At 59.5% G+C, this 26,737-nt stretch overlaps 2 protein-coding genes across 7 annotated transcripts in view; one reads left to right on the top strand and one right to left on the bottom strand.

The window, feature by feature from the left end:
- TECPR2 (tectonin beta-propeller repeat containing 2) overlaps positions 1-20,115 on the top strand; it is a 100,114-nt gene extending 79,999 nt beyond the window's left edge. The window contains exons 18-20 of one of the 4 annotated variants that reach the window (XM_020913468.2): positions 15,790-15,931; positions 16,261-16,410; positions 16,706-20,115. In XM_020913468.2, the coding sequence (XP_020769127.2) occupies positions 15,790-15,931; positions 16,261-16,410; positions 16,706-16,857 (444 nt within the window). In that variant the 3' untranslated portion in view covers positions 16,858-20,115. Of the gene's footprint in view, positions 1-3,892; positions 8,126-12,964; positions 13,651-15,789; positions 15,932-16,260; positions 16,411-16,705 lie in introns of those variants that run through there. The other 3 variants (XM_020913470.2, XM_070477789.1, XM_070477788.1) reach the window with 3 other exon arrangements.
- Positions 20,116-23,717: 3,602 nt separating this feature from the next.
- ANKRD9 (ankyrin repeat domain 9) lies at positions 23,718-26,695 on the bottom strand. 3 transcript variants are annotated; one of them, XM_070477792.1, is made up of 4 exons: positions 26,433-26,695; positions 25,359-25,433; positions 24,791-24,821; positions 23,718-24,654 (listed from the first exon to the last, which is right to left on the bottom strand). In XM_070477792.1, exon 4 carries the CDS (start codon positions 24,613-24,615, stop codon positions 23,815-23,817), a length of 801 nt encoding a protein of 266 aa, XP_070333893.1. In that variant the 5' UTR covers positions 24,616-24,654; positions 24,791-24,821; positions 25,359-25,433; positions 26,433-26,695; the 3' UTR covers positions 23,718-23,814. The 3 variants fall into 3 exon arrangements, with proteins under 3 accessions (XP_070333893.1, XP_020769132.2, XP_070333892.1); XM_020913473.2 differs by having other exon boundaries at positions 23,718-24,821; XM_070477791.1 differs by lacking the exon at positions 26,433-26,695 and adding an exon at positions 25,847-26,112 and having other exon boundaries at positions 23,718-24,821.
- Positions 26,696-26,737: the final 42 nt, after the last annotated feature.

The raw sequence follows: 26,737 nt of genomic DNA, 5'->3' as shown, positions 1-26,737 counted from the left end.
TTGCAGTGAGCTCACAGTGCTGACGGAGTAAGTCCTTAGTCCCTAACTGAACCAGCTACTAAAGAGTCCACCTTGGAAAACAATCAGAAATGTCCCAAAGCTCTTGTTGTGCTGCTATTTATGACAAGTGTCCAGTTCAGAGACCGCATGTGGGGACTGAACCGGGTGGCACCCACCCCCCTCTTGTGAAGAGTCTGCAGTTACACTAATTATGAGTGGTTAGGATGCCATGGAATCAAGATTGCCAGGAGAAATATCAATAACCTCAGATATGCAGATGACACCACCTTTAAGGCAGAAAGTGAAGAGGAACTAAAAAGCCTCTTGATGAAAGAGGAGAGTGAAAAAGTTGGCTTAAAGCTTAACATTCAGAAAACTGAGATCATGGCATCTGGTCCCATCACCTCATGGGAAATAGATGGGGAGACAGTGGAAACAGTGTCAGACTTTATTTTGGGGGGGCTCCAAATTCACTGCAGATGGTGACTGCAGCCATGAAATTAAAAGACGCTTACTCCTTGGAAGGAAAGTTTTGACCAACCTAGATAGCATATTAAAAAGCAGAGACATTACTTTGCCAACAAAGGTCCGTCTGGTCAAGGCTGTGGTTTTTCCAGTGGTCATGTATGGATGTGAGAGTTGGATTGTTAAGAAAGGTGAGCGCCGAAAAATTGATGCTTTTTTTTTTTCGTTTATTTTTATTAGTTGGAGGCTAATTACTTTACAATATTGTAGTGGTTTTTGCCATACATTGACATGAATCAGCCATGGATTTACATGTGTTCCCCACCCCGATCCCCCCTCCCACCAAATTGATGCTTTTGAACTATGGTGTTGGAGAAGATTCTTGAGAGTCCCTTGGACTGCAGGGAGATCCAGCCAGTCCATCCTAAAGGAGATAAGTCCTGGGTGTTCATTGGAAGGACTGATGCTGAAGCTGAATCTCCAATACTTGGGCCACCTCATGTGACTCGTTGGAAAAGACCTGATGCTGGGAGGCATTGGGGGCAGGAGGAGAAGGGGACGACAGAGGATGAGATGGCTGGATGGCATCACCGACTCGATGGGCATGAGTTTGAGTAAACTCCAGGAGTTTGTGATGGACAGGGAGGCTTGGCATGCTGCAATTCATGGGGTTGCAGAGAGTCGGACACGACTGAGCAACTGAATTGAACTGAGAATGCTATGCTTCCACTGCCGTGAGTGCGGGTTCAATTCCTGGTCGGGGATCTAAGATCCCACAAGCCATGAGGCTCGACCAAAAAAAACCTTGTATCAGACAGTAAAAACATTTAAATGAATGCAGAACGGGTGCCGAGCTGTGCTGGGTGTGACCGGGGGCGGGGTGAGGGGAGGCCATCTCTGAGGGAAGGAAGTGATAAGAGGCCACAGGCAGAGCGGGGATAGGCCAGGGTCCCAGCCAGGAAGGAAAGCCGGGTCACTGAGGGTTGCCAGCTGCGTCTTCTGTGGACCAAGTCGGCCTTGAACTTGCAGAGCCAGGGTACGTTTCCGGTGAGCAGCAAGAAATTGGTCTGGCCAGTGTCTCTGAGCGGGGAAAGGCATTGCTCCGTGGTGTGCTGGAGAGGATTGTTTGCTGCTAGGGACAGTTCACTGCTGGGCACTGTCTGAGCCCGTTGAGACATCAGTTTCTTCTTCTTCTTGGCGCTGAGTCCTAAGTCTTGTCCAGCGAGCCCCTCTGCAGAGGAGGACGCAGGAGAAACATGGGGTGCCCCAGGAGCCTGGCGAGGGCTTCTGGCTCAGGTTCCAGGGAACTTGACTGTCGGCCTGGAGAGTCCTCGGCGGACTCCAGGGGCAGCTGGCGTCCTGGGCGGCCAGCACAATGGCTCTGGGTGAGGACGTCCTGCGGAGCTGCCAGAGTCTTCGGCCCGGTTCCCTGGATCCGGAGTGCACACACATCTGTGAGATCACTGCGCTGGGAGCAGGGGGGTGGCAACCCTGACCCTGGATGTCTGGGCACAGAAGCCCATCTGTGCTGGGGCGCAGGCTTCTCCCGGTGACGAGGCCGGCCTCCCTGTGTGCCCCTGCCAGCTCTGCGGCTGACCCGCCAGGTCTCGCTCAGGCAGCGTGGCTTGTGTGCGCAAACTGCCGGACTCCACGCCAGCTGTCTGCACGCAGGTGCCTGGGATAGGAGCATGGGAGGGTGAGGTGGGCGACCGTTCCTCCTCAGCCACAGGGGGCAGTGCTGGGGGCACTGGGTAAGGATGGCTCACCCGTCAGCTGGGTCTACCCGGTGAGCTGCGGGCACCTCGTGTCCCCTCCACAGTCCCCTCCATGGTCTGCTCAAGAGAACGACTGTCTCTTAGCTTCGTCTCCCTAAATAGCTTTCTAGGAATCTCTGTCTCCATCCTTCTAGCTCTGGGGGGTCTTCATTTGACTCCTGCTGGAAGGGGGAGGTGCCTCTCCCCCTAGCCCTGCACTCTGCCTCCCCACCTGCCTCCTCCCTGCACTGCGGCACTGCGATGGGGCGCACACCCTTCAGAGCTGAACTGACAGTGAACTGCACCCCACTTTCTTATCTGCATGACTCTCTTTTCCATGGGCTTGAACGTTGTCTTGTTTTTCCATCCAGTTTTCTATATGGTTTACGTATTCAGCCTCAACGTCTCCCCACCAGCTGGGTCCCGTTTCCCCTCTGCATGTCCAGACACATCGGTTCTGTCCCCTTTTTGGAGCTGTCTCCCTGGACAGCCTGGCCAGCTGCGGTCTGGCCTGCCACTCTGTCTTCCTGGGGTCACCCTCTGTTTTGCTGGTGTGTGGGATCTCTTCTCTCCTGGATCCTGTGTCTTCCTCTGCCTGTCGCTGTTGTGGTGGAGTTTCTCCTCCAGTCGGTTCCTGTGAAGGGTTTGTGGAGGTAACTTCTGGAGACACTGCACGTCTGAAAGTCTTTGCTAACGTTCGTCCTTGACCTTGTCTTGAGTTTTGCAGTCTGGGTTGGAAATCATTGTCCTTTAGAATCTGTAGGTTTCCTTCCGTCATCTCCTGGTGTCCAGTATTGCCTTTGAGGCGTCTGAAGCCATTCTGACAGTTGACCCTTGCTGTCTGACCTGCATTTCCTCCCTGGAAGTTTGTAACATCTCCTTGTTCCCAGAGTCCCAGGAGCAGAGAGTAGTGTGTGCCTGGGGGAGGCTGTTTTAGCCTTTGTGCCGGGAAGCCTTCCGGCCTGGAGCTCTTGGCCTTTGTTCTGGGATATGTCCTGTTCTCGTGGGGCGTCTCCTCCAGGCCTCTCCCCGACCCTCCCCACTCCACCGCCACCCCGCAGGCGCTCTCCCTGGGAGTCTGGCTTCCGTGCCAGGGCGCTGCTTTTCTTACCTTCTCTCTCCTATTTTCTTTCTCTCATACTTTTACCCCATTTTCTTCTTCATCCCGCAGTCCCTCTATGGGGCACTGTCCGAGCCTGTTGAGATGACAGTTTCCTTTTCTTCTCGGCGCTGAGTCCTAAGTCTTGCCCAGCGAGCCCCTCTGCAGGGGAGGACGCAGGAGAAACATGGGGTGCCCGAGGGGCCTGGCGAGGGCCTCTGGGCAGGTTTCAGGGAACTCAACTCAGCCTGGAGAGTTCGCCGCGGACTCCAGGGGTTATTTCTGTTAAAATATGTATGTATATAATATGCATATGTAAATGTTAAAATATGTTTGTATATACTTTTTCTTCCCCCACACTTTGTGTGAATTGTGGGATCTTAGTTCCCCAACCGGGGGTTGAACCAGGCCCTCGGCAGTGAAAGCAGTGACTCTGAACCCCTGGGCCACTGGAAAATTCTCTCTGTGATTATATTTTAATTTCTGGCCGCGCCTGTTGCTGTTTCACAGTTGTTGAATCTTCTCTTGTCCCCAAGGATGTTTTTTCCTTTCGTTGATTTTTTGACTCTGCTAGGTCTTTGTTGGGGCTTTCCAGGTGGCGCCAAAGGTAAAGAACCTGCCTGCCAGTGCAGGACACATGAGAGAAGAAGATCCCTTGGAGGAGGACGTGGCCACCGCTCCAGCATTCCTGCCTGGAGAACCCCGTGCACAGAGGTGCCTGCGGGCCGCAGTCCGCGGGGTCTCAGAGTAGGACACGGCTGAGTGACTGCACAGCCCGCGCCTGTGCTGCTGTCCTGGGGCTTTCTCTCGTCGCGGGCAGCGGCGGCTAGCCTGTGGCCGTGGTGCCCAGGCTTCTGGTGTCGGGGGCTGCCCTTGTTGCAGAGGATGGCGCCCTCGAGCGTGGCCCTCGGCGCTCGCGGCCCCCGGGCTCCGGAGCGCAGGCTCGGCAGCTGTGGCTCACGGGCTGAGCGCCTCTGAAGCACGTGGGATCTTGCCAGGCCAGGACTCGAGCCCACGTCCCCTGCGTTGACAGGTGGACTCTCATCCACTGTGCCACCCCAAGGCCCCCCGAGGGAGGGTCTTTTGAGGTTTCTTCCCAGGCTGGGACCCCACGTCCCTTGAGCTGGTGCTTCCTGTCTCTGCTGTGTCCTCCCCGCACAGAGCTTTCCTTAGATGGTGGTGGTCTTGTGTACTGGGCAGGATGGGGGGTGAGCGTGCCTGAGCTTTGCTGACGGTGATCTCTCCTCGGCAGTCGGGCCGTGTGGTTTGCTGGGGGGGGTTTCATCCGCTTCCTGGGCCCCTTCCTGCTCATCCACTGCCTCCCAGCCCCGGCGTTGTATGGCTGAGCTCTGCTCGCGTCATCACCCCTGGGCTCCCCACGCTGCTGTGACGGGGGAACCAAGGTGATCACTGCCCGGGAGGCTGGGGGCATCACAGCTCTGCCGGTGGCTGGGCCCCTGCCCCGCGCTGAGCACCAGGGCGTCGCACACCCCTTCCCCCACTCGCAGGGTCAGGGCCCCTCGGAGGACGCACCCTCCTGAGCCCCTTGGCTCCTCTGAGCACCCCTGGGTGGGGTCACGGTTTCAGGGGGCTCCTGTCACACACACAGTCGTTTGATGCCCTGGGCGGTGCTGCCTGCGAGGGCGGGGGTAAGACCTCTAAGAATGGAGGCTCACGCCGTTGGCCAGCACAGCTCCATTTTGAGGGAAAACACTTTCTGACACTGCCTTTATATTTTCGCCCCCATGGCTCTGTTTGAGCACCTGCTGTTTTCAGCTTCCGTCTCCTCAGACCCCATCCTGTTAGCCTCCCTGGGGTGGGGGCGGGGGGCTGGCCTGCCCTCTCCTCTCTCGCTGGGGGGCTGTGACTCCCGGCCGGCCGCCCCAGCCCTGCAGCCGACCCCTCACCACCTCTCAACCTGTTGATTCAGAGGCGGAAACAAACGCCCAGGGACCCTGTCCCGGCTGACCGGTGTGTGCGAGTGCCCCTAGGGGCCCTCCCGGGGCCTTGCCCTCCTGGCCTTCACTCTCCGACGGCCAGCCCCAGGCCCCGAGCACTGGGCGTTCAGCTGCGCCGCCGAGTGTAAGAAGCCCTCGGAGCACCTGGGCCAGCGCCCCGGGATCAAGTCTCCGCAGACTTCGCAGCACAGCAACGCTGGCATCCTGACGCTGACCCGGCACGCGGGCTGCGGTCTGCTCCCCGGTCACGGTCGCCCCCGCCAGCCCCAGCTGGAGAGGATCAGAACATGACCTCTGCCCAGGAAACCTGTTTCTGAGTGTTTTCCTTGGCACTGCCCCCGGCGGCTGGCAGCTGCTGTGACTTGCTGGATTCCGAGGTCGTGCCGGGGCAGGAGTCTCCAGTCACCCTCTGGCTTTGCTGTCAGCAGCGAGAGGAAGAAAGAAGCTGGGAACTTTGCTCCAGTCCAGAGCCCGCATCTGCTGGCCTTGACCAACTGGGTCAGCAGTTCCAGCAGCGCCACTCACTCTCCAGAGAAAAGCCTGGACTTCAGCCAGACACTTTTAACATTCACAGCAGAGTGGCTCCCACGCAACTGCCCCGGGGGCCAAGGCAGCGGGCACAGCGGGGTCTGAGGGCCTCAGGCGGAAGACCCCCCAGCCTGCCCGGCAGGCCCCAGGGCGGCCAAGACCATCATGTCCCAGCCCCGGAGCACGGACGTCTAGCAGGGCAGCCCCGCGGGTCATCTGCCCTCCGGCAGCTGAGGACGCAGAACCCGGGAGGGGCGGGGGATCTGCCCCGGGTAGCACGCTGGGAGCCCACCGGTCCTGTATGTAGATACAGGCTGTTCACCCCAGTGTCCAGTGTTCAGGCTCCTGTGAAATGAGGGGTAGATGAGAGGCGGCACGAGATCCGCTCCAGGGAAAGCATGGAAGAACTGAAGTGACCAGACAGACCTTGGGAAGCGCGGCCACCTGGGGCCACCTGCCCAGGGGCTGAATGTGCCCGAGGCTTGGTGGCCTGGGGCTTCCCGCCGGTGCCTTGCTGTGCTCAATCCAGACCCCACATCCTCCAGGAAAGGCAGAGTTCACCACGTGTCCCAGACGTTAAGTGGGTTCGGGGTTCATTTGGACTGAGGGAGGGGGAGCCCGCAGGGGAAGGGAAGCTTGACTGGCCGCCGTGCGGAATCAGGGTTTGTCTTCAGAAGTGTCTTTCCCAGTGGGGTCTGTAGGCTCGGCAGGCTCCCCGGTTCATTCACCTTGGTGTCCCCGAAGTGTTCCTTCACGTGAACTTTATCCAGGGTCACGTGAAGTCCCTACCAGAGTGATTTGTCTAGGTAAACATTTACTCTGGCTGCAGAATTTTTGACTTTTTTGTTTAAGCCTGGGTTTATTCACCTTCCTGGGCTTCTCAGGTGGCACTAGTGGTAAAGAACCCACCTGCCAGTGCAGATGTAAGAGACGCAGATTCGATCCCTGGGTCAGGAAGATCCCCTGAAGAAGGGCATGGCCACCCACTTCAGTATTCTTGCCTGGAGAATCCCAAGGACGGAGGAGCTGGCAGGCTACAGAGTCCATGGCGTGGCAAAGAGTCGGACACGACTGAAGCAGCTGAGCACACGTGCACACATTCTGACTGAAGGAAGCGTGTGTGTGCATGAGCGTGTGTGCTCATTCCTTGGGATAAAGGCCCAGTCTGCCAGAAGTTTGGAGCCCTCAGGTCTGAGCCCTGGACACCTAATTTCTAGCCTCAGCTCTGGCCATGGGCAGGACCCTCACTTCTCAGCCTGAGTTTTGTCCATTTTCTCACCCAGAATGTGAGGGAGTTGGGTGTAACTGGTCTCCTAGGGCCCTTCCAGCCCCAGTTGGTTTTGGTGAGCCCTTGACTCAGACCAGCCAGGGTGTTCTAGAGAGGCGGTGCTGACGCCCCTCTCGTCCTGGGGATTCCAACCCTTACTATCCCCCAGACGCCAGTTACGTGGGGGTTTCTTGAGCAGAGGCTCTGTGCCACCAGCCACGTGTGGAGCCCACGTGTGGGCTGTGGAAATGGAGAAAGCATGATGGGTTCTGAGTCCACCCAGCCTTGAGGGGAGTGAGTGTGGGGGCCCTTGGGGCAGGCCTTGTGGGGTGGGCCTGGACGGGTCCCCTCACAGACAGGGCAGCATCTCCTTCAGGAGCCCTGTTTGCTGGGAGCCAGAGCCGTGGGGCCCGGCCAGCCGTGGGGCCAGAAGGGGCTGCTGCTCCGGGAGGCCACGGGGCGGGGGTGACCTGCAGGTGGCAGGGGCCGCAGCCTGTGGTGCCAGCCAGTCACACAGCCGGGTGGGGTGGAGGCCGGCTCGGAGGCCCCTGAGGCCAGCAGGCCACGGCGCCAGGCCCCGAGCTGGCAGGCTCGTGAAGTGGGGTAGAAACCAGCGCCGATGAAGATGGCAGAGCGAAGGGTGGGGGACCTGTGGGTGAGCGCTCTCCCTGCTTCTGGTGCCACCAGCGGAGAGGTGGGCGCCCAGGGCCGTCAGCTCCCTCTCTGCGTTGTCTTCAGTCACCAGCATCACTTCTCCTGCGGGTGCGTGGTCTGGCTGTGTTTTTCGCTTCCATTGGCGTGTAGCTGATCTACCATGTTGCGTGAGTTTGCGATGTGCAGCAAAGTGACTCAGTCACACACATACGCACTTTGTGTTTAGATTCTTTCCCTATGTAGGCCATTACAGAGTGCTGAGCAGAAGTTCTTGTGCTGAACGGCGGGAAGACTTGTTAGTTACCTGTTTTACATACAGCAGTGTGTATGGGCCAGTCCCAACCACCCATGTATCCCTCCCTGCCTTATGCCCTCAGCAACTATAAATTTGTTTTCTACATCTGTGACTGTACTTCTGTTTTGTAACTAAGTTCATCTGTACCCCTTTTTTTAGATCCCACGCGTAAGCAGTACCATAGGAAATTTGTCTGTGTCTGACTCCCTTCACTCAGTATGACGATCTCTAGGTCCATTCATGTTGCTGCAAAAGGCATTATTTTGTTCTTTTTTATGGTGAGTAATATCCCATTGTGTAGGTTGCTTCCGTGTTCTGACTATTGTAAACAGTGCCGCGGTGAACCTTGGCGTGCATGCATCCTTCCAAAGTATGGTTTTCTCCAGGCATATGCCTAGGAGTGGGATTGGTGGGTCATACTGTAGCTCCAATTTTAGGTTTTTTTAAGGAACCTCCATACTGTTCTCCATAGTGCCTACATCAAGTTACATTTCCACTAACAGTGTGGGAGTGTTCCTTTCTCTCCACACTTTGTCCAGCATTTATTGTTTGTAGGTTTTTTGACGATGGTCATTCTGACAGGTATGATGTGGTACCTCACTGTAGTTTTGGTTTGCATTTCTCTCATAATTAGTGGTGTTGAGTATCTTTTCATGTGCTTTTTGGCCGTCTGTATGTCTTCAGAGTGTGTGGACTTACCACAACTAACTTGGCAGCTATAGTCCAAATTCTTGGGACATCTACTAGATGAGAAGCTCGGAGTCAGGCCGACAAGTATTGTATGTAACTGGATGCCAGGGAACACAGAATCTGTCACACTTCTAGTACATGTTATCGAGGCTCAGGAGTATCTTCTTGGCACTTGGCAATTAATATGAATCCCGTCACCTGAGAGCAGTCACCCCAGGCCCCAAGCCGGGGCGCACAGTGGCAGGACCTTTGGAGTCCTGGTTTGGGAACAGTCTGTCACTGAGAACTTCACACCTTAGCCTCAGCGTCATGTCTAGTCAGGATCTCAGTATGTAAAATAAATTCTAGGGAGGGTAATAGCTTATCCTGTAATACTGATGACTCGGAGTAAATGCAATGTGGTGTTACTTGTTGGTAATTATTAGTGATGAGTGTTTATCTTTTGAGAACATGGAACAGCAGCTTGATGTGTTGACGGGCGTGAGCAGCCCCTTTGATTTGTAAACATCAGAGCGTGTTGGTGGCTGTAATCTGGGTGCTTCCAGAAAGCGGGTGTGGCCCCCCCATCACCCGCCCTGCAGCTGCTCTTTAAAGGGCACTTAAAACTAAGGAGCAGGCACACACCCACACACGTACTCACACATGCACACACCCACACACATACACATGTACACACCCACACACATACTCACATGTACACACACACACACACATACTCACACATGTACACACACACACACTCTGTCGCAGTCTTTGGAAGCACACCAAGATTATACATGTTTTGTTTTGTTTTTTTTTAGCATTTCCAAATTGATTTTTAAATCTTAAATTCCTTATTTACCCCATTTTATAAAACAGCATCCTTCTTTTCTCTTTTTCATTTTTGTGGTTTTGAATATGAATAAATGAAAATTTAAGGCTGCCTGTTGCTTTTCCTCATTGAAATTTTTATTGCAGTAATTGTAGATTCACAGGCTCCGTGAGAAATCAGAGGCCCTGAGCACCTTCGCCCAGTCCCCCGCAGCTGATGACATTCTGCATAACGATAGTACATGGTTACAACCGAGGCCTGTCTGCTTTTTATTTTTTTTTTAAAGTGTGGTAAAATACACATATGTAAGACTTACCATCTGTGACATTTGGTGCGTTCACAACATTGTGTAATTTCTGTCACTGCATCTTATCGGGACGGCTTCATTGTCCCAGAGGGATGCCCTGTGCCGAGTGAAGTCCTCCTGCCCTCCGGCCCCTGACAAGCACGTGTGTGCATCTCCCGCTCCTGGATGCTTCTGTAAAAGGAGCCGTACAAAACGTGGCCTTCGCGATCGGCTTCTCGCACCGAGCGTCCTGTTCGCCAGGTGCATCCGTGTGGTTTCGGTCAGTACCGCCTCCGTCTCTGTTGCCGAGTGCCCTTCCATCGTATGGGTGAGGCCACACTCGGTCCTCTGCTCATCACCTGGTGGGCGTGTGCATTGTCTCCACTTCGGGCTGTTGTCAATAACGTTGCCGTGAACACTGATGTAGCTCTGTTTGAACATCTGCTCCAGCTCTTGGGGTGTCTGTCTAGGAGCGGGATTTCTGGGTCCCGGGGGAATTCTGTGTTTAGCCTTTGGAGGAACTGCCAAAGTGTCTTCGACAGCAGCTGCACCGTTTACCTCCCCAGCAACGCACGTGAGAGTTCGTGTTTCCCCGCATCCTTACTAACACTTTTTTTAGCCATTCTGAGTGAGAAGTAGAACCTCATTGTGGTCTACGTCCCTGATGACTGATGACATTCAGCCCCTTTTCATGTCTTTGTTGGCCATCTGTACATCTTGGAAGAAAAGTCCATTCACGTCCTTTGCTCTTTCAAAAATTCAGTTGTTTGTCTTTTTGTTGTTGGGTTTTATTTTTGTTGTTGAATTTTAAGAGTTTTTTATTCTGGATACTAGACCCTTATCACAGGTATATGATTTGGAGATATTTTCTCCTGTCTGTTGGTTTTTTCACTTTCTTTACGGTGTTCTTTGATGTACAGAAGTTTTTAATTTTGAGGAAGTTCAGTTTATCTTTTTTGTTATTGGTGCCTATCTAGGAAACCATTATGAGATTTAGCTCTTATGTTGACCTTTGATCCATCTCAGGTTATTTTTATATACGCTGTGAAGTAAGGATCCAACCTCGTTCTTTTATGTGTCTGCTCTCCACTTGTACCAGTACCATTTGTTGAATACCGCTCTTTTTATTGAATAATCTTGGCAACCTTGCCAAAAATCACTTGACTATATGGATTTCTGAATTCTCAATACCGTTCCATTGATTTACATGTCTGTCCTTATGTCAGTATGACAGTTTAATCACTGTGGTTTTATAGTAGTTTTGAAATTCCAAGCGTATTCTTTAATACTTAACTTTATTTGGCTGCAGCGGGTCTTTGTTGCATCACACAAGATCTTGCGTTGAGGCACACAGACTCTAGTTGCCGCATTGGGCTCAGTAGCTCTGGCACACAGGCTTAGGTGCTCCACACCTGTGGGATCCTAGTTCCCCAACCAGGGATCAAATCATTCCCTGCACTGCTAGGCAGATTCTTGCCTGGACTACCAGGGAAATCCCCAACTGTTCTTCTCTGAGATTGTTTTGGCTGTTCAGGGTCCCTTGCAATTGCATGTGAATTTTAGGATCACCTTTTCCTTTCTCTGTGAACCCTAGTTGGGGTTTTTGATAGGGATAGCGTTCAGACCTGTAGATGGTCTTGAGTGGTATTGCCTTGCCTGCTTCTGCACCGTAGAGCAGAGCGGTGTTTTACAGAAGGCTGCAGCCCACGTCACCTGGAGAGCTTGTGTGAGACGTCCCTTTTGGGCTCCAGCCCCAGAGTCTGATGTGGAAGGTCCAACCCCCGCCCCAGAAGGGTGCCGGTTTCACAAGGTCTGCGCACGAGCCCCCGGGACTCCAAGCTTTGAGAACCACTGTGGTCTTACTCATCTTCCTCGGGAGGGTCTGGGGTTCAGCAGGAGTGAGCCTCCCAGTTTGAGATGGCCAGCTTGTGGGAGAGCAGTCTTCACAGCCGCCTCCTGTTCAGCCCCTCTCAGCGCTCTGGCCCTGTTTGACCACGGGAGTCAGGTGATTGAAACCTGTTCCAGTGACTTTTGTGAAGCAACCTCTGCCGGGCTATGTTCGGGAGCTCTCCGGGCAGGTGGCAGAAGGTGGGTGTCCGTCATGGACTCTGGCTGGGCAGACGTCTGTCTGCTCGCTGCTGCCTCCAGCTTAACCCCTCTTCTCCTGGAGGCTGGGGCGGTGTGCCCGTCAGACCTGCACTGAGTCCTCGATTCAGCTGGGAGGCCTTCTTATCATCGTATCTTGTTTCTCGCCATCTGTCCTCGGATGTGTTTCCAAACCTCTGTCTGTCTGAATACCTCCAATCTCAGAGCCCTCGAGAGGCTGTCCACATTCTGGTTCTCAACAGGCCGCTCACACCAGCCACCCAGAGAGACGGCCTTTGAGATGCCTCACTGGGCATTCTGGTTGTGTCGTGCAGGTAGGGTGGGGGATGTTCGTTGAAGACACTTTTGTTCAGTTGCTAAGCCATGTCCAACTCTCGGCAACCCCATGGACTGCAGCACGCCAGGCTTCCCTGTCCATCACCATCTCCTGGAGCTTGCGCAAACTCATGTCCATTAAGTCGGGGATGCCATCCAACCATCTCATCCTGTCGACCCCTTCCCCTCCTGCCTTCAGTCTTTCCCAGCACCAGGATCTTTTCAAATGAGTTGGCTCTTCGCATCAGGTGGCCAAAGTATTGGCACTTCAGCTTCAGCATCAGTCCTTCCAATGAATATTGAGGACTGATTTCCTTTAGGATGGACTGGTTTGACCTCTTTGCTGTCCAAGGGACTCTCAAGAGTCTTCTCCAGCCGTGCCTCGGCTGGTTCGCAGACAGTGGCCAATATAGGCTGTGGTGCTGCTGGCACGCAGGGCGATGCAGGTGCAGCCTGCCCGCCTGGCGGGGGTGCCTGGAACGGCCGAGCCACTGCCCATGCAGTGGGACCCCCTGGCCGGGACCACGCTCCTTCTGTTTCCCACGGGAGCACGAGCTCTTTGAGAACAGGGACACCTCTCCCTCCAGGATGTGTTCACGCAGGCGGCTGGGGAGCCCAAGAGGCCCGGCGTGCTAGTTCACCTGTCGGCGGCCGGCTGCTGCCAGGTGCTTGACGCCCTGGAAGACCGTGAGCGCCACAACCACACTCCACACGGACACGTCTGCTCCTTCTGCAGGCGGGTCTTCCCCTCCGGTCACCCGCTGGACGCCCGCGTCCTGGAGTGGCACGCCCCGCCTTCCAGATCCCGGCCGGGCACAGGACATGTACCAGAGCCGGGTGGAGGACTGCATGGAGGCGTTTGGGACCAGCAGAGACCGTGAGAAGCACCTGTGACGCGCCCCCTCACCCTGCAGACTCCTGCCTTGCTAAGCCAGGGAAAAGCGGAGGCCCAGCTCGCAGGTGTCAACAGAAGCCGTGGGGGAGGACCGGGTGCCCTCGGAAGGAAACGCCACGGAAGTCTGCTCTGAGCACGCAGAGGCCCACCCAGAACCTCCGAGAGAGAGGCGGGCCTACGGCCACAGGGTGCCGTCACCATCTGTTCCGGTCAAGGTGCCTCAGGAGGATTTAAAGCGCTGGGAAGAGAGACGGGCACCAGTGACGGCGGGCACGCTGCTAGGCTTCTCCTCTCGGCCCGCGGGCGCCCGGGACCCGGCCCACCGCCATCCTTGTGTTGGGCCCCGTGATCGACCAACTGACCGAGGCCAGAGGCCAGGGGGGATGCCATGGGGGACCCACAGGTTCTGGAAGGGACCCCCTGTGTGGTGACCGGGGTTCAGGGAGCAGCTGCCACCCCCACTCTGTCCTTAGACACGTGGATAAATGGTTTTCCCTAAGTGTTGTAAACGGTTTGCAACACCTGGAGTAACGGTTCTCATTTAAGGGGGGAAAAAAGTCTTCTCTAGCACCACAGTTTGAAAGCATCAGTTCTTCAGTGCTCAGCCTGCTTTATGGTCCAACTCTCACATCCGTACAGGACCACTGGAAAAACCACAGCTTTGACTAGAGGGACATTCGTTGGAGAAGTGATGTCTCTGCTTTTTAATACGCTGTCTGGGTTGGTCACTTTAATAGGAGACTGAAGACGCAGGAAGGGAGCTTGGTGGGGAGGCACTTGAGGAGGGTGGGCTCCAGCCGACCCCGTGGGCGAGGGGCAGGCCGTGGAGACGGGGCACGCTGCTGAGGACTGTCCGCCTGGCTCTCCAGGTGGCGGGGACCCAGTCCCACACCTGTGCTCTGGGCCCACAGTGCCCTGAGGGGGCTGCCGACGGGCAGCGGGGCAGGGGCCAAGGGGGCCTGTGTTAGCTCAGAGCAGTCCAGGGGGTTGGGGAGCCCGAGGACGGAGAGCAGAGGGGTGGGGGGTGGGGGTCCCCCTCCTTCCTCCTCCCCGCCCTCCTCCCTTTCCCAGTGCCCCCACCCCAGCACAGCTTTCCAGTCTGTCTCTCCATGTTCTGCTCATCCACAACACACAGCCCCGAAAGTCGGTGTCTTCCGACCGCAGCTGACAGCTGTTACCTCTTGGGAGGCTGGGCCTGGGGTGTGGGCAGAGTGCAGCGTGGACCCGCTCCTTTCTGCCTCACCGCAGCGGGGCCTTGGGGGCCACGCATCCTTCTCTCCCTCCTCGGGACGCCCACACCGCAGACCTCACGCCCGCCCTGAGAGGAGGAGCCAGGACTGCCCGCCCCTCCAGACCAGGCTCAGCCCTGCCTCCTCGACATTGACGTTGTGTTCTTTTAGTCCAAGAAGTGACAGACGGGGTTCCAAGGCTGGGCGCAGACCCCGTCTCAGTGGGGCCGAGGAGCTCACGGCGCCAGCTGACGTGGGAAGGCAGGGACCCTTTTCCTGCTGACCTTCTGAATTGAGAGGGTTTAGGGGGCACCTCAGCTCCCAGCCAGGGAGTTCTGATTGCACCTCATGGACAGAGTGCTGCGGGCTGTGGTCAGCACGTGCCCCCCCCCCCCCCAGCCGGCTCGGGGTCCCCAGGGCGTGTCAGTGGCCCTGGTACTCTCAGAGCACCGTGAGGACGCAGCCCCACCGTCTCCGCTCAGGCCTGCTTAGCAGCGTAAGCATCCCTTCCCCGAGCGCCTCACCCTCTGTGGGATGGGGTGTGCTGAGCAGGGTCTCTGGCTGCCCCACCTGCCAGCTAGTGTCCTGTGATGCTCTTGGCAGCTCCGCTCTTGGCTGGCCCGGCCCCGTCTGCCTGACAACTGGCAGAAGAGAGGGGCTTGGGGCATGAATGAGGAGGCCCCCCTCCCACACCCTGCCTCAGCCCCCTCCCCGACCAGCGCCCCCTTAGATGGAGCTCCCGGACGGGGTCACCTGCCTCCTCCCCAGGGGCACTCTGTCCCAACACACTCGACAGCAAGTGCATTTTTGGGTGACTTTTATCTAAGATTAAGCTTTAGTTTTGAAATCTTCAGACTAACAGAAAACTTAGAGGCAGCAGACTTCCCTGCTGACCCAGTGGTTAAGACCCTGCGCTTCCACTGCAGGGGCTGCAGGTTCGATCCCTGGTCAGGGAAGTTCCGTATGCAGCCCGGTGCAGCCAAAAAAAAAAAAAGCAAACTTTCGGGCAGGTACTGGTAAACTCTGATAGACTCACCCACAGTCACGCCCGCATGGGGCCACGTGTACTCTCTCCAAGCATGACCCTGTGAGCGCCCTCAGAGGCCAGACCCCCGCCACCTCCCTCCCCGGTGGCCCCCACCGTCTGTCGCCGCCTGCATGCAGCACACCCCCCCACGTGGCCCCAGACCCCACGCGTCTTCTCCCGGCACCCCTTCCTTCTCATCACCCGGCCCACCGCTGGGCGCAGGGCAGACAGCCGCTGGAGAGCCAGGCTCCGTGTTTGGGGGGACACCCCTCAGTCTGGGTCTGCTGGGCACCTCTGTCCCTGCAGGGCTGCCTCTGTGCCCACTGCTCCCGCTGTGCCAGGCTGCCGCGGGCTGGGGGGAACCTATCCCCCCTGTAACCGCATGCCCCCACCTCCTTCCCTACTTCCAGCCCGCTGGGGTCACCTTGGTCAGCGTCCACTGCAGCCCCGACGACCAGACGCTGTGGGCCCTGGACAGCAGGTGGAACGTGCATGTCCGAGCTGGGATCACCGAGGAGATGCCAGTGGGGACCGACTGGGAGCACGTGCCAGGTAGCAGTGCCAGGCAGGCGGCGGCCACACAGGGCTTGTCAGACCGCCGACAGCAGGCGTCTGCGCCCGTCCTCCCAGGGTGGCGACCCCACCAGCAGAGCACTGCCTCCCGATCCCTGGGGTTCATTGCAGGACGGTCGTTTCCCGACCGCCAGGGCCTCTGGTCCGATGCTCACAGCCACACCTGCTCTGCCAACGGGGCATCCTTTCCCGGGGCTCCCTCCCTGTGCCCAGGGTGGTGGGGAGGGGAAGCAGGCTCTCGGGGAGGGTCGGTCCATCCCTTCTGCACCCAGGGTCTGAAGACAGACACACACCCCGTTTGCCTGCAGGGCTGCAGGCCTGCCAGCTGGCCCTGAGCGCCAGGACCGTGTGGGCCCGCTGTCCCAACGGGGACCTCGCCCGACGGTACGGCGTCAGCGACAAGAACCCTGCCGGGGACTACTGGAAGAAGATCCCGGGGAACGTGATGTGTGTCACAGGCAGGTGCTGGGTGCTGGGCACCATGGGTGGTGCGGGGGGGGGGGGGGTCTCGGGGGGGCTGCTCCCAGTAGGCTGGTTCTCCCAAACAAGACCCGTCCCAGGGTCACGCCTGATGGGTGCCCAGCACCGACTGCCAGGGTCTCCCAGGAAGAGGAGGAGCCTTCCGCCCGCTGGAAGGCTGAGGAGGCGACGGCGCAGGTTGAGGGGTGCCCGGGGCCACCCCTAGACAGTGCCTGCGGAGGTGGAGCCCCGGCTGGGGAGTAACAGGCGTGTGGCCGGCTCTCGTCCCTGCAGTGACCTCATCGGACGAGCTGTGGGCAGTGGGCCCGCCCGGCTACCTCCTCCAGCGGCTGACAAGGACGTTCAGCCACTCGCACGGCGCCCAGGGCAGCCACGCCGCCACCCCCCACCCCGAGGACCTGGAGGATGAGTGGGAGGTCATCTGAAGGTTCTCCCAGGAGGGCGGACGTGGCACCCTGAGAGGGGAAACAGACGGCTTCTGAGTCACTCGCCCTGGACACGCCTCGCAGCCCCCATCAGACACGTCTAGGCAGGTCGGACAGCCCACTCATTTTCATCCGTGTTCATCTGAGTCTCGTCCCAGAACCCACAGCCTCGGCCGAGGGCCCGAGCCGTCACGGCAGCAGCGGGACTCCCGCGGAGGCCGTCCCGGGTGGGGCCGGCAGCGACTGCAGTTGCATGTACTGCAGTCCCTGCCGTGCGCCATAGCCGCCGCCTCAGCACTAGCCGCCCCGAGCCCGGGGTCAGCGCTGCTGGCTCCCGAGCGTGCTCCCACTGGAGCCCTCCCCTCTATTATGATACGCGGTTCCCGGCACACGTTCTGCGCGGACCCACCAGATGGGAAGCCAGCTGTGCCAGGACGGGGGCACGCGGCACACGCACGCACACGACACATGCACGCACGCGCACGCACGCACCCCGCCTTGGGGCCAGGCCCACCCTGGCAGACACAGCTTGGCCGAAACAATAAAGGCCGGTGGGCGAACGGAACCCGACGTGTGCGCGGGAACCCCAGGCGCGGGGCCGGCCGTGGTGCCCCAGCCCCGCTGTGATGTAGGAACGTCTCAGTGACACTCAGCCGCGCTGCTGGGGGCATCGCAGAAACCCGAGCACCCTCAGAGGGCGAACCTGCTAATGATGGCCTTTTCTGTTTGTTGTATTACAAACCTACATGAGATACCTCATCTGAAATCCGATCTTACAAGTTTGAAATGTATTTTCTGGACCCAGTGGAAGGCCTCTCGCCCCTTCTCGTGGTCTCTCCTGAGCCCACGCTATTCTCCACTGCGTGTCCTCCCCAGGCAGGGCAGCCCCAGGACCTGCCGCCGACTCCCAGCAGCGCCAGCCTGTCTGCGGGCATCCACCTTGGGAGGGTGGATGCCCTCCCAGGGCCGCTGCTGGTGCCTGTGTGGTCAGCTGCTGCGTGGGCCATCCCAGACTTCAGTCCGGGGCCTCGGCCTGAGGGGCCCACTTGCGTTGCCGGCCCAGAGCAGCAGCCCCTGCCGCCCCTCCCTCCGCAGCCGCCCTGGCACGACTCCGGCCGAGCTGCTTTTTTTAGCCTGCCCTTGGCGCAGGGCCCTGTTACTCGATGCCTGTTTTCTACTAGGCAGGCGTGTCCGAGAGCCCCTGGGCCACAGGTGAAAAACGATAAGATATGCTCTGTGGCAGGACCCAGCCAGCCAGGAGGACGGAGCTTTCCCAGGTCTACCTAAGGACGAGAAGCCGCAGCGCCCGCCCGCACCTCAGCCCTCACCCCGACAGAGCCCCTCACGCGTGCCGGCAGCGGAGGCCCCTCTCCTGCGCCCGCTGTGCCTTGCCCGGCTCCTCTCCCCGCTCGGCAGAGCTCCGCCGAACCTGCGGGGCTTCAGTGCAATGAGACCCGTCTGGTTTGATACTTCCCAGTGACTTGTAGCTTCAGTGCTTTGTACAGTTTCTGGTTTTCCAGTTGTGCTTTGAGACAGTGCAATAAACTTGCCTCTCCCCGCCTAGTCCAGTCTGACGTCTGAGAGAGAAGCCGCCCTGAGTGGCGCTCCTGCAGGCTGTTCCCGCCGGTGCCTCCGAGAACCTGCTGCTGTGTTCCCGGCCCAGCCCCCCGCCAGGAGGGTGTGCCGGGGGCGGCCCTGCGGAGTGTCACTCCAGAGGCGCCCCTGGGGGCAGGCTCTGAGGGCAAGACCACGGGCCTGAATCTCCACCCACGACCCAAAAGCAGATACCAGAAGTGCCCTGGTGGAAACCAGCAGGTGGGAGAAGAGCGTGTTCATGACACAGCAGAATGGCTGCGTGCCAGGAAACTACCTGAGTAAGACACGTCACTCAGTCAAGAGCCAGCCAGGCTTTATGGAAGACTTCCATGAAGCTTGACCGGGAAGGTGTGGCCAACATTCCTGAGGGCAAGCCACAGACACGGTGCAGACATCAGTCCTCTCCAAAGGCATCTATGGGTTTCTCTCCATTTGTCAAACTCCCCACTGGGATTCTTTTTGTTGGGGGAGGCAGAGAAGACTCCATAAAATAACATTTGTGCCCACAGGCATGCTCTGAGGGTCTCCCAGCTCACTGGGGCTCCAGTGAGACCCGGCGAGGGGAAGTTGATGGAGGCGGCACAGCGCGCGCTGGGATTGGACCCAGCTCCGTGGGCTCCAGGCCTTGCTGGGAAGAAACAGGTGAGCGGTGCTGAGCGACGATGGCCCCGAATGAAGCAGGCCGTGGGTGGGCCAGCGGTGACATGGGGCAGCCCAGCAGGGCCCACGGGCCATTAGCCAGATGGAGGTGGGGGAGGCGACTGCGAGCTGGCGTGGACCTCAGCCTAACCGCTTGGGTGAAGCAGATACCAAGTGGACGAGAGGATCTTAAAACCTGGGGACAAAGGACAGTAACTGACTTCTGGATGGCAAGCGCTTTCTAAACTCCAAAGTGGTGGGAAAAGTCAGAGGAAAATAGTTTATTATTTCCTCAATTGATTTCCTCAAATTATAACAATCCTATACATTAAAAAAAAAACACACACACTTAAAACTAAAAGGGGAAACAACTGCAGCAAGTCGGAGGAACACCTGAGACCCCCGTGACCAGAGGTGGAAGGACACGGCCTTCCGAGCGCCCAGGGCACACGCAGGGCTGGTGGCGCCCGGCTCGGCCCTCCCGGGAAGGCGGCCAACAGCCCGGCAGCAGCCTTACAACCCTCACACCCGTAGACCCCTGCTTCCAGACACCTGTCCCCGAGAACAAACCTAAGTCAGGCGTACGGCTGCGGCATCCGTGGGAATTGTGAAACACTAAAACAGCTGACTGACAGCAGCTGACACTTGGGAACATCCCTCTCAAACAGCACGCAGCTGTTACAAACGCGTGTGCCCCTGGAGGAAATCTGCTGAGCAGTCTTAGGCAGTTTCACTGTATCGACGCTAAATCTCTTGGGCGTGGTAAGGAGAATGTGGTTTTGTAGGACTTCATACACAGAGTAAGATGACACACGTGTCTGCGTTTCTCTCTTCTAACTTCTGGTGGGTTTGCAACGTTTCATAGTAATCCCAGGGGACACGGGAGGGGCAGACACTACACACGCAGCTGGCCTTGGTGGCTGGTGGTCGCCTGTAGTGTACCTTTTTGTATCTTTTGAATTTGAGCCATGTAAATGTATTATTTATTCCAAAAATAAATAAAATTTACATTTTAAAGACTCAGTCCTCTCTAACATCAACTCCTTATCATACCAACACTAGTTGAATTAAATAATCACAAAAGAAACACCGGAGGCTGTCTTACAAATGTTTTACAACACATGGAAATGCTTCTTCTACAGTTAAGTTTTTAAACACTCAATTTGATCTGATGTCAAATCTGTATGTAAGAAATAAGCATAGAAAAAATTTTTAGCATATGTATTTAAGTGCATAGAAAAAACTAGAATACACCAAAATGTGCGCAGTGGTCGCCTGGGTGGTGGGGTGCCAGCAGGCAGGCGGCCCTTGTACTTGGGGGGAGCTGCACGGTCAGGGCTCTGATCCATCCTGCCCTGGGTTTTCCGGCACAGTCTGAGTGTTCTATGAGCCTGCATCTATAAGCAAAAATTTTTTCTTTTTAAAATCACTTAAGATATAGGAATCCCCTGGCAGTCCAGTGGTTAGGGGTCCAGGACTCCGAGCTTCCACTGCCAGGGCACAGGTTCCACCCCTGGGGTAGGGACTAAATACCCCCAAGCCATGGCCAAGAAAAACCACTGAAGATAGAAATCTCTTCACCTCTCTTGATTGGGATGGTTACACTTGTACTGACAGCAGACCTAACTCCTCAAGCCACACAACTGAAGTCTGCATTTATTATATGTCAGTCATGCCTCAATTTTAAAACAATGGGACAAAACCAGTCCCCACATCCACTTGGGTCTCCTGGAGCAGAAGCTGGTTCTCCACCGCCTTCCCCAGGCATGCCTCCACGTTTGCCTTTCAGGAGGCATCCTTGTTCTGAACAGCACTGGGGAAAACTGCTCTCAGAATATTTGAAGGTTGAAGAAATCAGGAGGAAAGGAAATCAGCGGAGAAATCGAGGTAGTGATGGGAGAAGTCAGCACACGAGGCGGCAAAGCAAGGCCCCAGCGTGGGGTTGCATCACCACCGCCAAAAGGGGGCACAGTTCGGGGCTGTGTGTCCCTTCCAGGCTCCAGGAACAAGTCACAGCACCTCCCCGACAGGCATCTGGGGTGCCCAGATTCTGGCCCCAGAGCTCTCCTGGTTGGGACTTCACCAAGCCCAGGGGTGGGCATGCTGGAGGAAATCTGGCCGATGCCAGCTTTCCTTAGACAAGGTCCATGGAATGAAGGAAGCAAACAGAGGAACTCTGCCCCAGAGACGTGGGCCTTGCTCCAGGCAGAGCCGTTGCCTGTTAGAAGCCGCCAGGGCCACCCACCAACAGCGGAGAGCCGCGTCTCCCGCCTGCCTCTGGCCCCTCCAGGCCCCCAGAGCTCATCGCCAGGGCGGCGGTGGTGATGGGGCTGGGGAGGGGCCCCTGCTGGCGCTGGAGGGCCCCGGGGAGCGATAAGACGAGCATGGGCCCGGCCACCCACGCGCCGGCCAGCGGCAGCGGCCAGATAACCCTGAGGCGTCTCCACCCCGCGCTGGGCTCCGGGTTCTCCGCTGACACCAGGGCGCCCTGAGCCAGGCGGCCCCAGGCCCCGCTCTGCCGCCGCAGGGTGTCCTTGGCCTCCCCATGGCTCCCCGACTGGCCCAGCCACAGCGAGGACACCCCCACTGCGCCCCACCCCCCAAGGTGCCCTCCACCCCCCAAGCTATGAAGCTGGGCTCTGGCTGGACCCCCCACCCCCGCTCTGGTGTCCACAACTCCTGCCCGGATCCTGCCCTGCACACAAGGAGCCTCCCAGGGGCCACCTCCTGCTCACTGGATGATGGATTCTGTGGGGTCCCCACCAGGGAGCCCCCCAACCCTGAACCACCCCATCCTCAGCCCAAGGAGCTCACAGGAGTTTGTCACCAACAGGGCAGCTGTAGGTCTAGCGGGGAAGCGAATGAGGGCCTAGCTCTGGGCCTCGAGCCAGGAGGGCTCACCCCACAGAGGACAGAGCCGGAAGCAGAGAGACACGAGGGCAAGTCTGCACACCCTGCAGGTGCCCGGGCTCTCTCCAGGCGGAAGCTCCAGGGCACAAGGGCACCCCAAGTCCCCAGTACCTCCCGAGCCCGGCCCCCAGGAGCCACAGCACGTGGTCTGCACTTGCCATCTCCTCCAAGGAGTGTGCCTCCCCCAACAACACAGCCCCGGTCTTCATACCCCAGGGCTCCTGATGCCCCACATTCTAAGGTAGAAGAAATGTTAGTGTCCACTGCCCGCTAAGTGTCAAGGTTCAGAAAGGCTGTTTAACTGGGCCAGGACACACAGTGGGAAGGGCGAAGCCCTCACCCCCACCCAGAATCTAGGGTCGGCACTGGGCCCCACCGCCCTCCACTGTCCCCGCCCCCACAGGGCTGTGCCCCTGCCCACCCTACAGTTCCCAGGAACATCCTTTTAGGGAGCTTGGAGATGCTCCAAAACCCCTCTGAGGGCAGTCAGGGACACTGAGGGCCAAGGCAGGGATATGCCCAAAGTCACCCTGAGAAGATGTGCCAGATACAGACCAGAACCAGGGAGCTCCCATCCCTCTCCTCCCTTCCCGCAGCCACCACCCTGGCACTGCCGCCACCTTCCAAGCCTCTCCCGCCCCCAGCCAGGCTCCCCTCAGGGACGCCGGGGGCAAGGTGGGCAGTCAGAGTTCACTGGGGAGCTCCTTAGCCCTCTGCTCCTGGCAGCACATCGTGGCCCTCCAGCCCAGCCAGCACAGGTTGAATTTCACCGCCCTGCAGAATCCCAGGCACGACAACCTGGCCATCGTCCCTGATCCCAGTTCTCCTCCTGGCATGTGCACTGCTTTCCCTTGGTCCCTAAGGGCCATGGTAACATCTGCCAGCAAGTCTCCATCTTCAAACCCTTCCTGCAGGAGCCAGCTCTACCGGCTGAGGCAGGAGCACCTGCCCACAGGGTGCTGCCAGAATCCACAGGTGCCATCGAACACCAGGGGCTGGGTCTTGGGAGCCCATGCCCAGGGTGAGCAGGCAGGCCTGGAGAAAGGCACATCTAACCCTGGGTCAGGAGAAGCTGGAGCTGGGGGCCCGAGACCCAAGGCAGCAGCATCCATAAGAGCAGAGGTGAGCAGCAGGGGCCCTGGCACCAGCTGCTAGAGAGAAGGGGACAAGAGGATGAGTCCAGGCCTTAGGCCTGCGTGCTGGGAAGAGCTCCAACGACACCCAAGGAGCGGCAGTGGCCAGTGTAGGGTGGGGAGAAACAGGAGGCGCGGCCTGGGTCCTGCCCCCACCACCTGCCGCGCGGGCCCTCCTCCGTCCTCAAGCTCTCAGGACCCGAGCCCGAGCCCACAGGGACAAGGCCCCTCTGGCTGACAGGGCAGAGGCGCTCCGGCCAGCACCCTCGGCCTCTAGGCCTTTGCACAAGCCGGCCCCCGGCACCTGCCCAACCCCTCCTCCGCTCAGCTGTCTCTCCCTCTGGGACAGCTTCCCGGAGGCTCTAAATCAAGGCGGGGCGCCGGTTCTCGGGTCTGGGCAGGGAGCTGAGGACAGGGCCCGGCTCTCGGAAGTCGCCTGACCTCGCAGCACTGCTCCACGCACGCAGGGAGGTAGGGAGGTGGGGGGCTGAGCCCGGCCGCATCCGGAAGCCCCGCAGCTCACGGCTCGCCTGCCCATGCTGGCCTGGCCCCCCAAAGCACGCCGACAGACGCAAACAGAGGTTCTGCCGTCCAGAAACAATTATATGTAAAGTGCCAGGTACAACGCTCTTAAAAATCGTATGCTCCAAAAGTCCAGGGCCCGGGGCGCCCCCACGGTCTAGCCCTTGCCCGTGAGGTCCAGCGGCTGCAGGAAGGGCGGCAGCGGCAGCTCGTCCAGGGCTTCAGGGAAGCGGCCGGGCGAGATGGCGGTGACCAGCACCTGCATGGCGCGCGCGAAGAGCGAGGGCGGTGCGAGGCCCGCCAGCCATTGGAACTTCTCCTCACCCAGCAGCCGCCGCCAGCGCGGCCGGTCGCCCAGCAACTCGCGGCGGGCCGAGCCGGCGGCGTCCACGGGCGTGTACAGCGCCAGCAGATCGAGCAGAAGCAGGCGGCGCTGACGCGGCTCCCCGGGCGGCGGCGCGGGCGCCCCGGAGGCCGCGGAGGTGGCGGCCCCGGCGTCGCGGCCCAGCTGGCGCAGCAGCAGCTCGAGCGGCGTCAGGCCGTTGCCGTCACGCAGGCCCGGCGAGGCGCCATGGCCGAGCAGCAGGAAGAGGCACTCGGGGCGCACCAGCTCGCAGGCCACGTGCAGCGCTGTGCCGCCGCCCTCCACGCGGCTGCAGCCGCGGCGGTCGAGCAGGCGCGCGCGCTCCTCGGCCGGGAAGTCACGCACGGTGCGCAAGATGCGGCGCAGGATGCCCACGCGGTTGTAGCGCACCGCCAGAGCCACGTGCGGCCCCGGCACCGCGCAGCAGCGGAATCCGGCGCTGGGAGGCGCGAGCGCGCGCCGCGGGAAGGTGGCCAGCAGGTAGTGCGCGTATGCCTGGTGGTCGTGCACGAGCGCATAGAGAAGCGCCTCGGACGGCGAGTAGGCGGCGGCGCGGCCGCGCTCGTCCCAGTGGAAGGCCTCGCTGGCGCGCATGTCCTCCAGCAGCCAGACGGGCAGCAGGTCGCGCACGGCCTGGTAGAAGGCGAACGACGACTTGCGGCACTGCTTCTGCGCCCTGGAGCGCGCCGCCCCCGCGCCCTCGGGCCCGCCTTCCGCGCCGCCCCCCGGCAGTCGCGCGTCCCACGGCATGCTGGCTGGGCGTCCTCACCTCACGGCATAGGCCCCCGGGGGCCGACCACCTGCGAGCAGAGGGAGTCCAGTGACTGTCGAGGATTCAGGCGGGAGACGGGGGTGTCCGTCGGAGCCCCCCCACTTGGCTGGGCCTCTCTCGTAGCTGCCCCCCTACCCCCAGCCTCTGACCGGCCCTCCCGGCCACTCCTCAACAGCTCGCTTCTCTCCCCAAAACGCCTCCCACATCCCGGATCTAGCGGCAGCGGGTAGCCCGCGCTGCGACTCGTCTCCTTCTCCGGTTCTTCTGCTAAGGACCCTCTTCCCCTGCCCTCACAGCCCCCACCTACCGTCGTGTATACCACACTGAAACTTCACACCCGCTCCCACCTGCGGCAGCTGCACCCAACCCCAATCAAGGAAAAAGCCAGGTGGGGGGGGGGGGGGGGGCGATAGGAGAGCTGCATCTCACATCTCCAGCTGAACCAAATCCTTTCGGTAGCCCAAACTCCCTCTCCCCAACTCCATCTAACCTTCACCCTGGCATCTGACCCCTGCCTGCAGCTAGGAGACCCTGCCCAGGGTCAGAGCTCCAGACTCAGACCTACCTGGTTAGTGCACCGCAACGACCAAGTTCCGTGCAGGTGGGTGTATCACTGTCCTCTGAGCCTCAGCTTCCTCATCTGTGAGAAAGAGGGAAGGCAGGCTGGGAGCCACAGCAGGGAGCGAGGCCTCCAGCCTTCCACCCAAACATGGTGTTTCCGCGCCGTCCCCGCCCCCAGCTCCCGCGAGGAGGCAGGGGGATGAAATCAACCCAGAGACCAGTGTGTACACTCCTCAGGGCCTGCAGACCCCGCCCCAGGTCTGCTTGCTCCCTTGGTCGTCCCAGAGGCTGGACGAAGCAGGGCTTGCCATCCCACTTTCCAGCAAGGGACAAACTTGTCCAAGGTCAGCCGGGAAGCCATGGCAGAGCCAGGCCTGGACCCAGGATCTCCTACCTCGTATTTCGGACTCATTCCAAAAGTTGGGGGAACCGCCAACCCACCCGGAACCCAGCTTGAGCCCTAACCTTGTCCCCGGAGCCCCCTGCACCAACCTGAGCCCTGACTTCCAACCCCCTGGCCCCAGCTCCCCACCGCATTTTGTCAAGGGTAAGCCCTTGGGTCACAAGGGCCCTGGGTCAGCGGGTAGGCTGAGTCCACGCACACCCGGTAACTAAGTTACAGAGACGGGCAGGGGGCGGGAGGGAGTTGGAGCCACAGCGCTCTTTAAGGGGGCACCGTGACTGGAGAGCGGCGCCCAACGCCGGGGCCTCCGCACCCCGGGTGTACCCTGTGTGGACACTGGGCGCCGGGCGGGTTACGTAAAGTTGGGCCGTCCTCACGTCACCGGGCAGCGAGTCACGGTCGCGGCTCAGTGAATGGGGGGTGGGGGCTGGGCCACCGAGGGCAAGGCCTCGCGCCCAGGGCCGCCCGCCAGCTCCGCCCCGGCCCCCACCGGCCGCACGGCTGGACCTCGGGTCGCGGAGGGGCGAGGCCAGAGTATCTGCCGGCCGGTGGCCGGCGCAGCTAGGGCTGCACCTGCGTGCGCGTGTGTCCAGGGAGGATGGGGGAGGGGGCGGCCAGGGGGTCGTGCCCGGGGCGGGAGCCGCACGCGCAGCGGGCCGAGGAAGGGGGACTCACCTTGGGGGCTGGAGGGGCCGCGAGCCTGGCGTCCCCGCCCCCGCTGCGGGCGTGAGCGCGCGGTCTCCCAGCGGGCCGGTGCGCAGGCGAAGCTCCCAGGACGGACGGACGGACGGACGGGAGGCTGCCGCCGCCGCCCGCGCCCGCCGCTGCCGCTCTCTGAGCCGCCGCTGCCGGATCGCTGGGCGGCGGTGCCGGCACCGGCGGCGGGCGGGCGGCGGGCGGCGCAGTGCGGCCCGGGCCGGGCAGGACCGCTGGGCCGCCCGCCGCCGCCATTGGTCCGCGCCGCCGGCCTCCGCCGCCTT

This window comes from Odocoileus virginianus, chromosome 16 (genome assembly GCF_023699985.2).
Source record: "Odocoileus virginianus isolate 20LAN1187 ecotype Illinois chromosome 16, Ovbor_1.2, whole genome shotgun sequence".
NCBI lineage: Eukaryota > Metazoa > Chordata > Mammalia > Artiodactyla > Cervidae > Odocoileus > Odocoileus virginianus.
The sequence above is the reverse complement of the archived record's forward strand: the minus strand, read 5'-3'. Positions and strand labels throughout refer to the sequence as shown.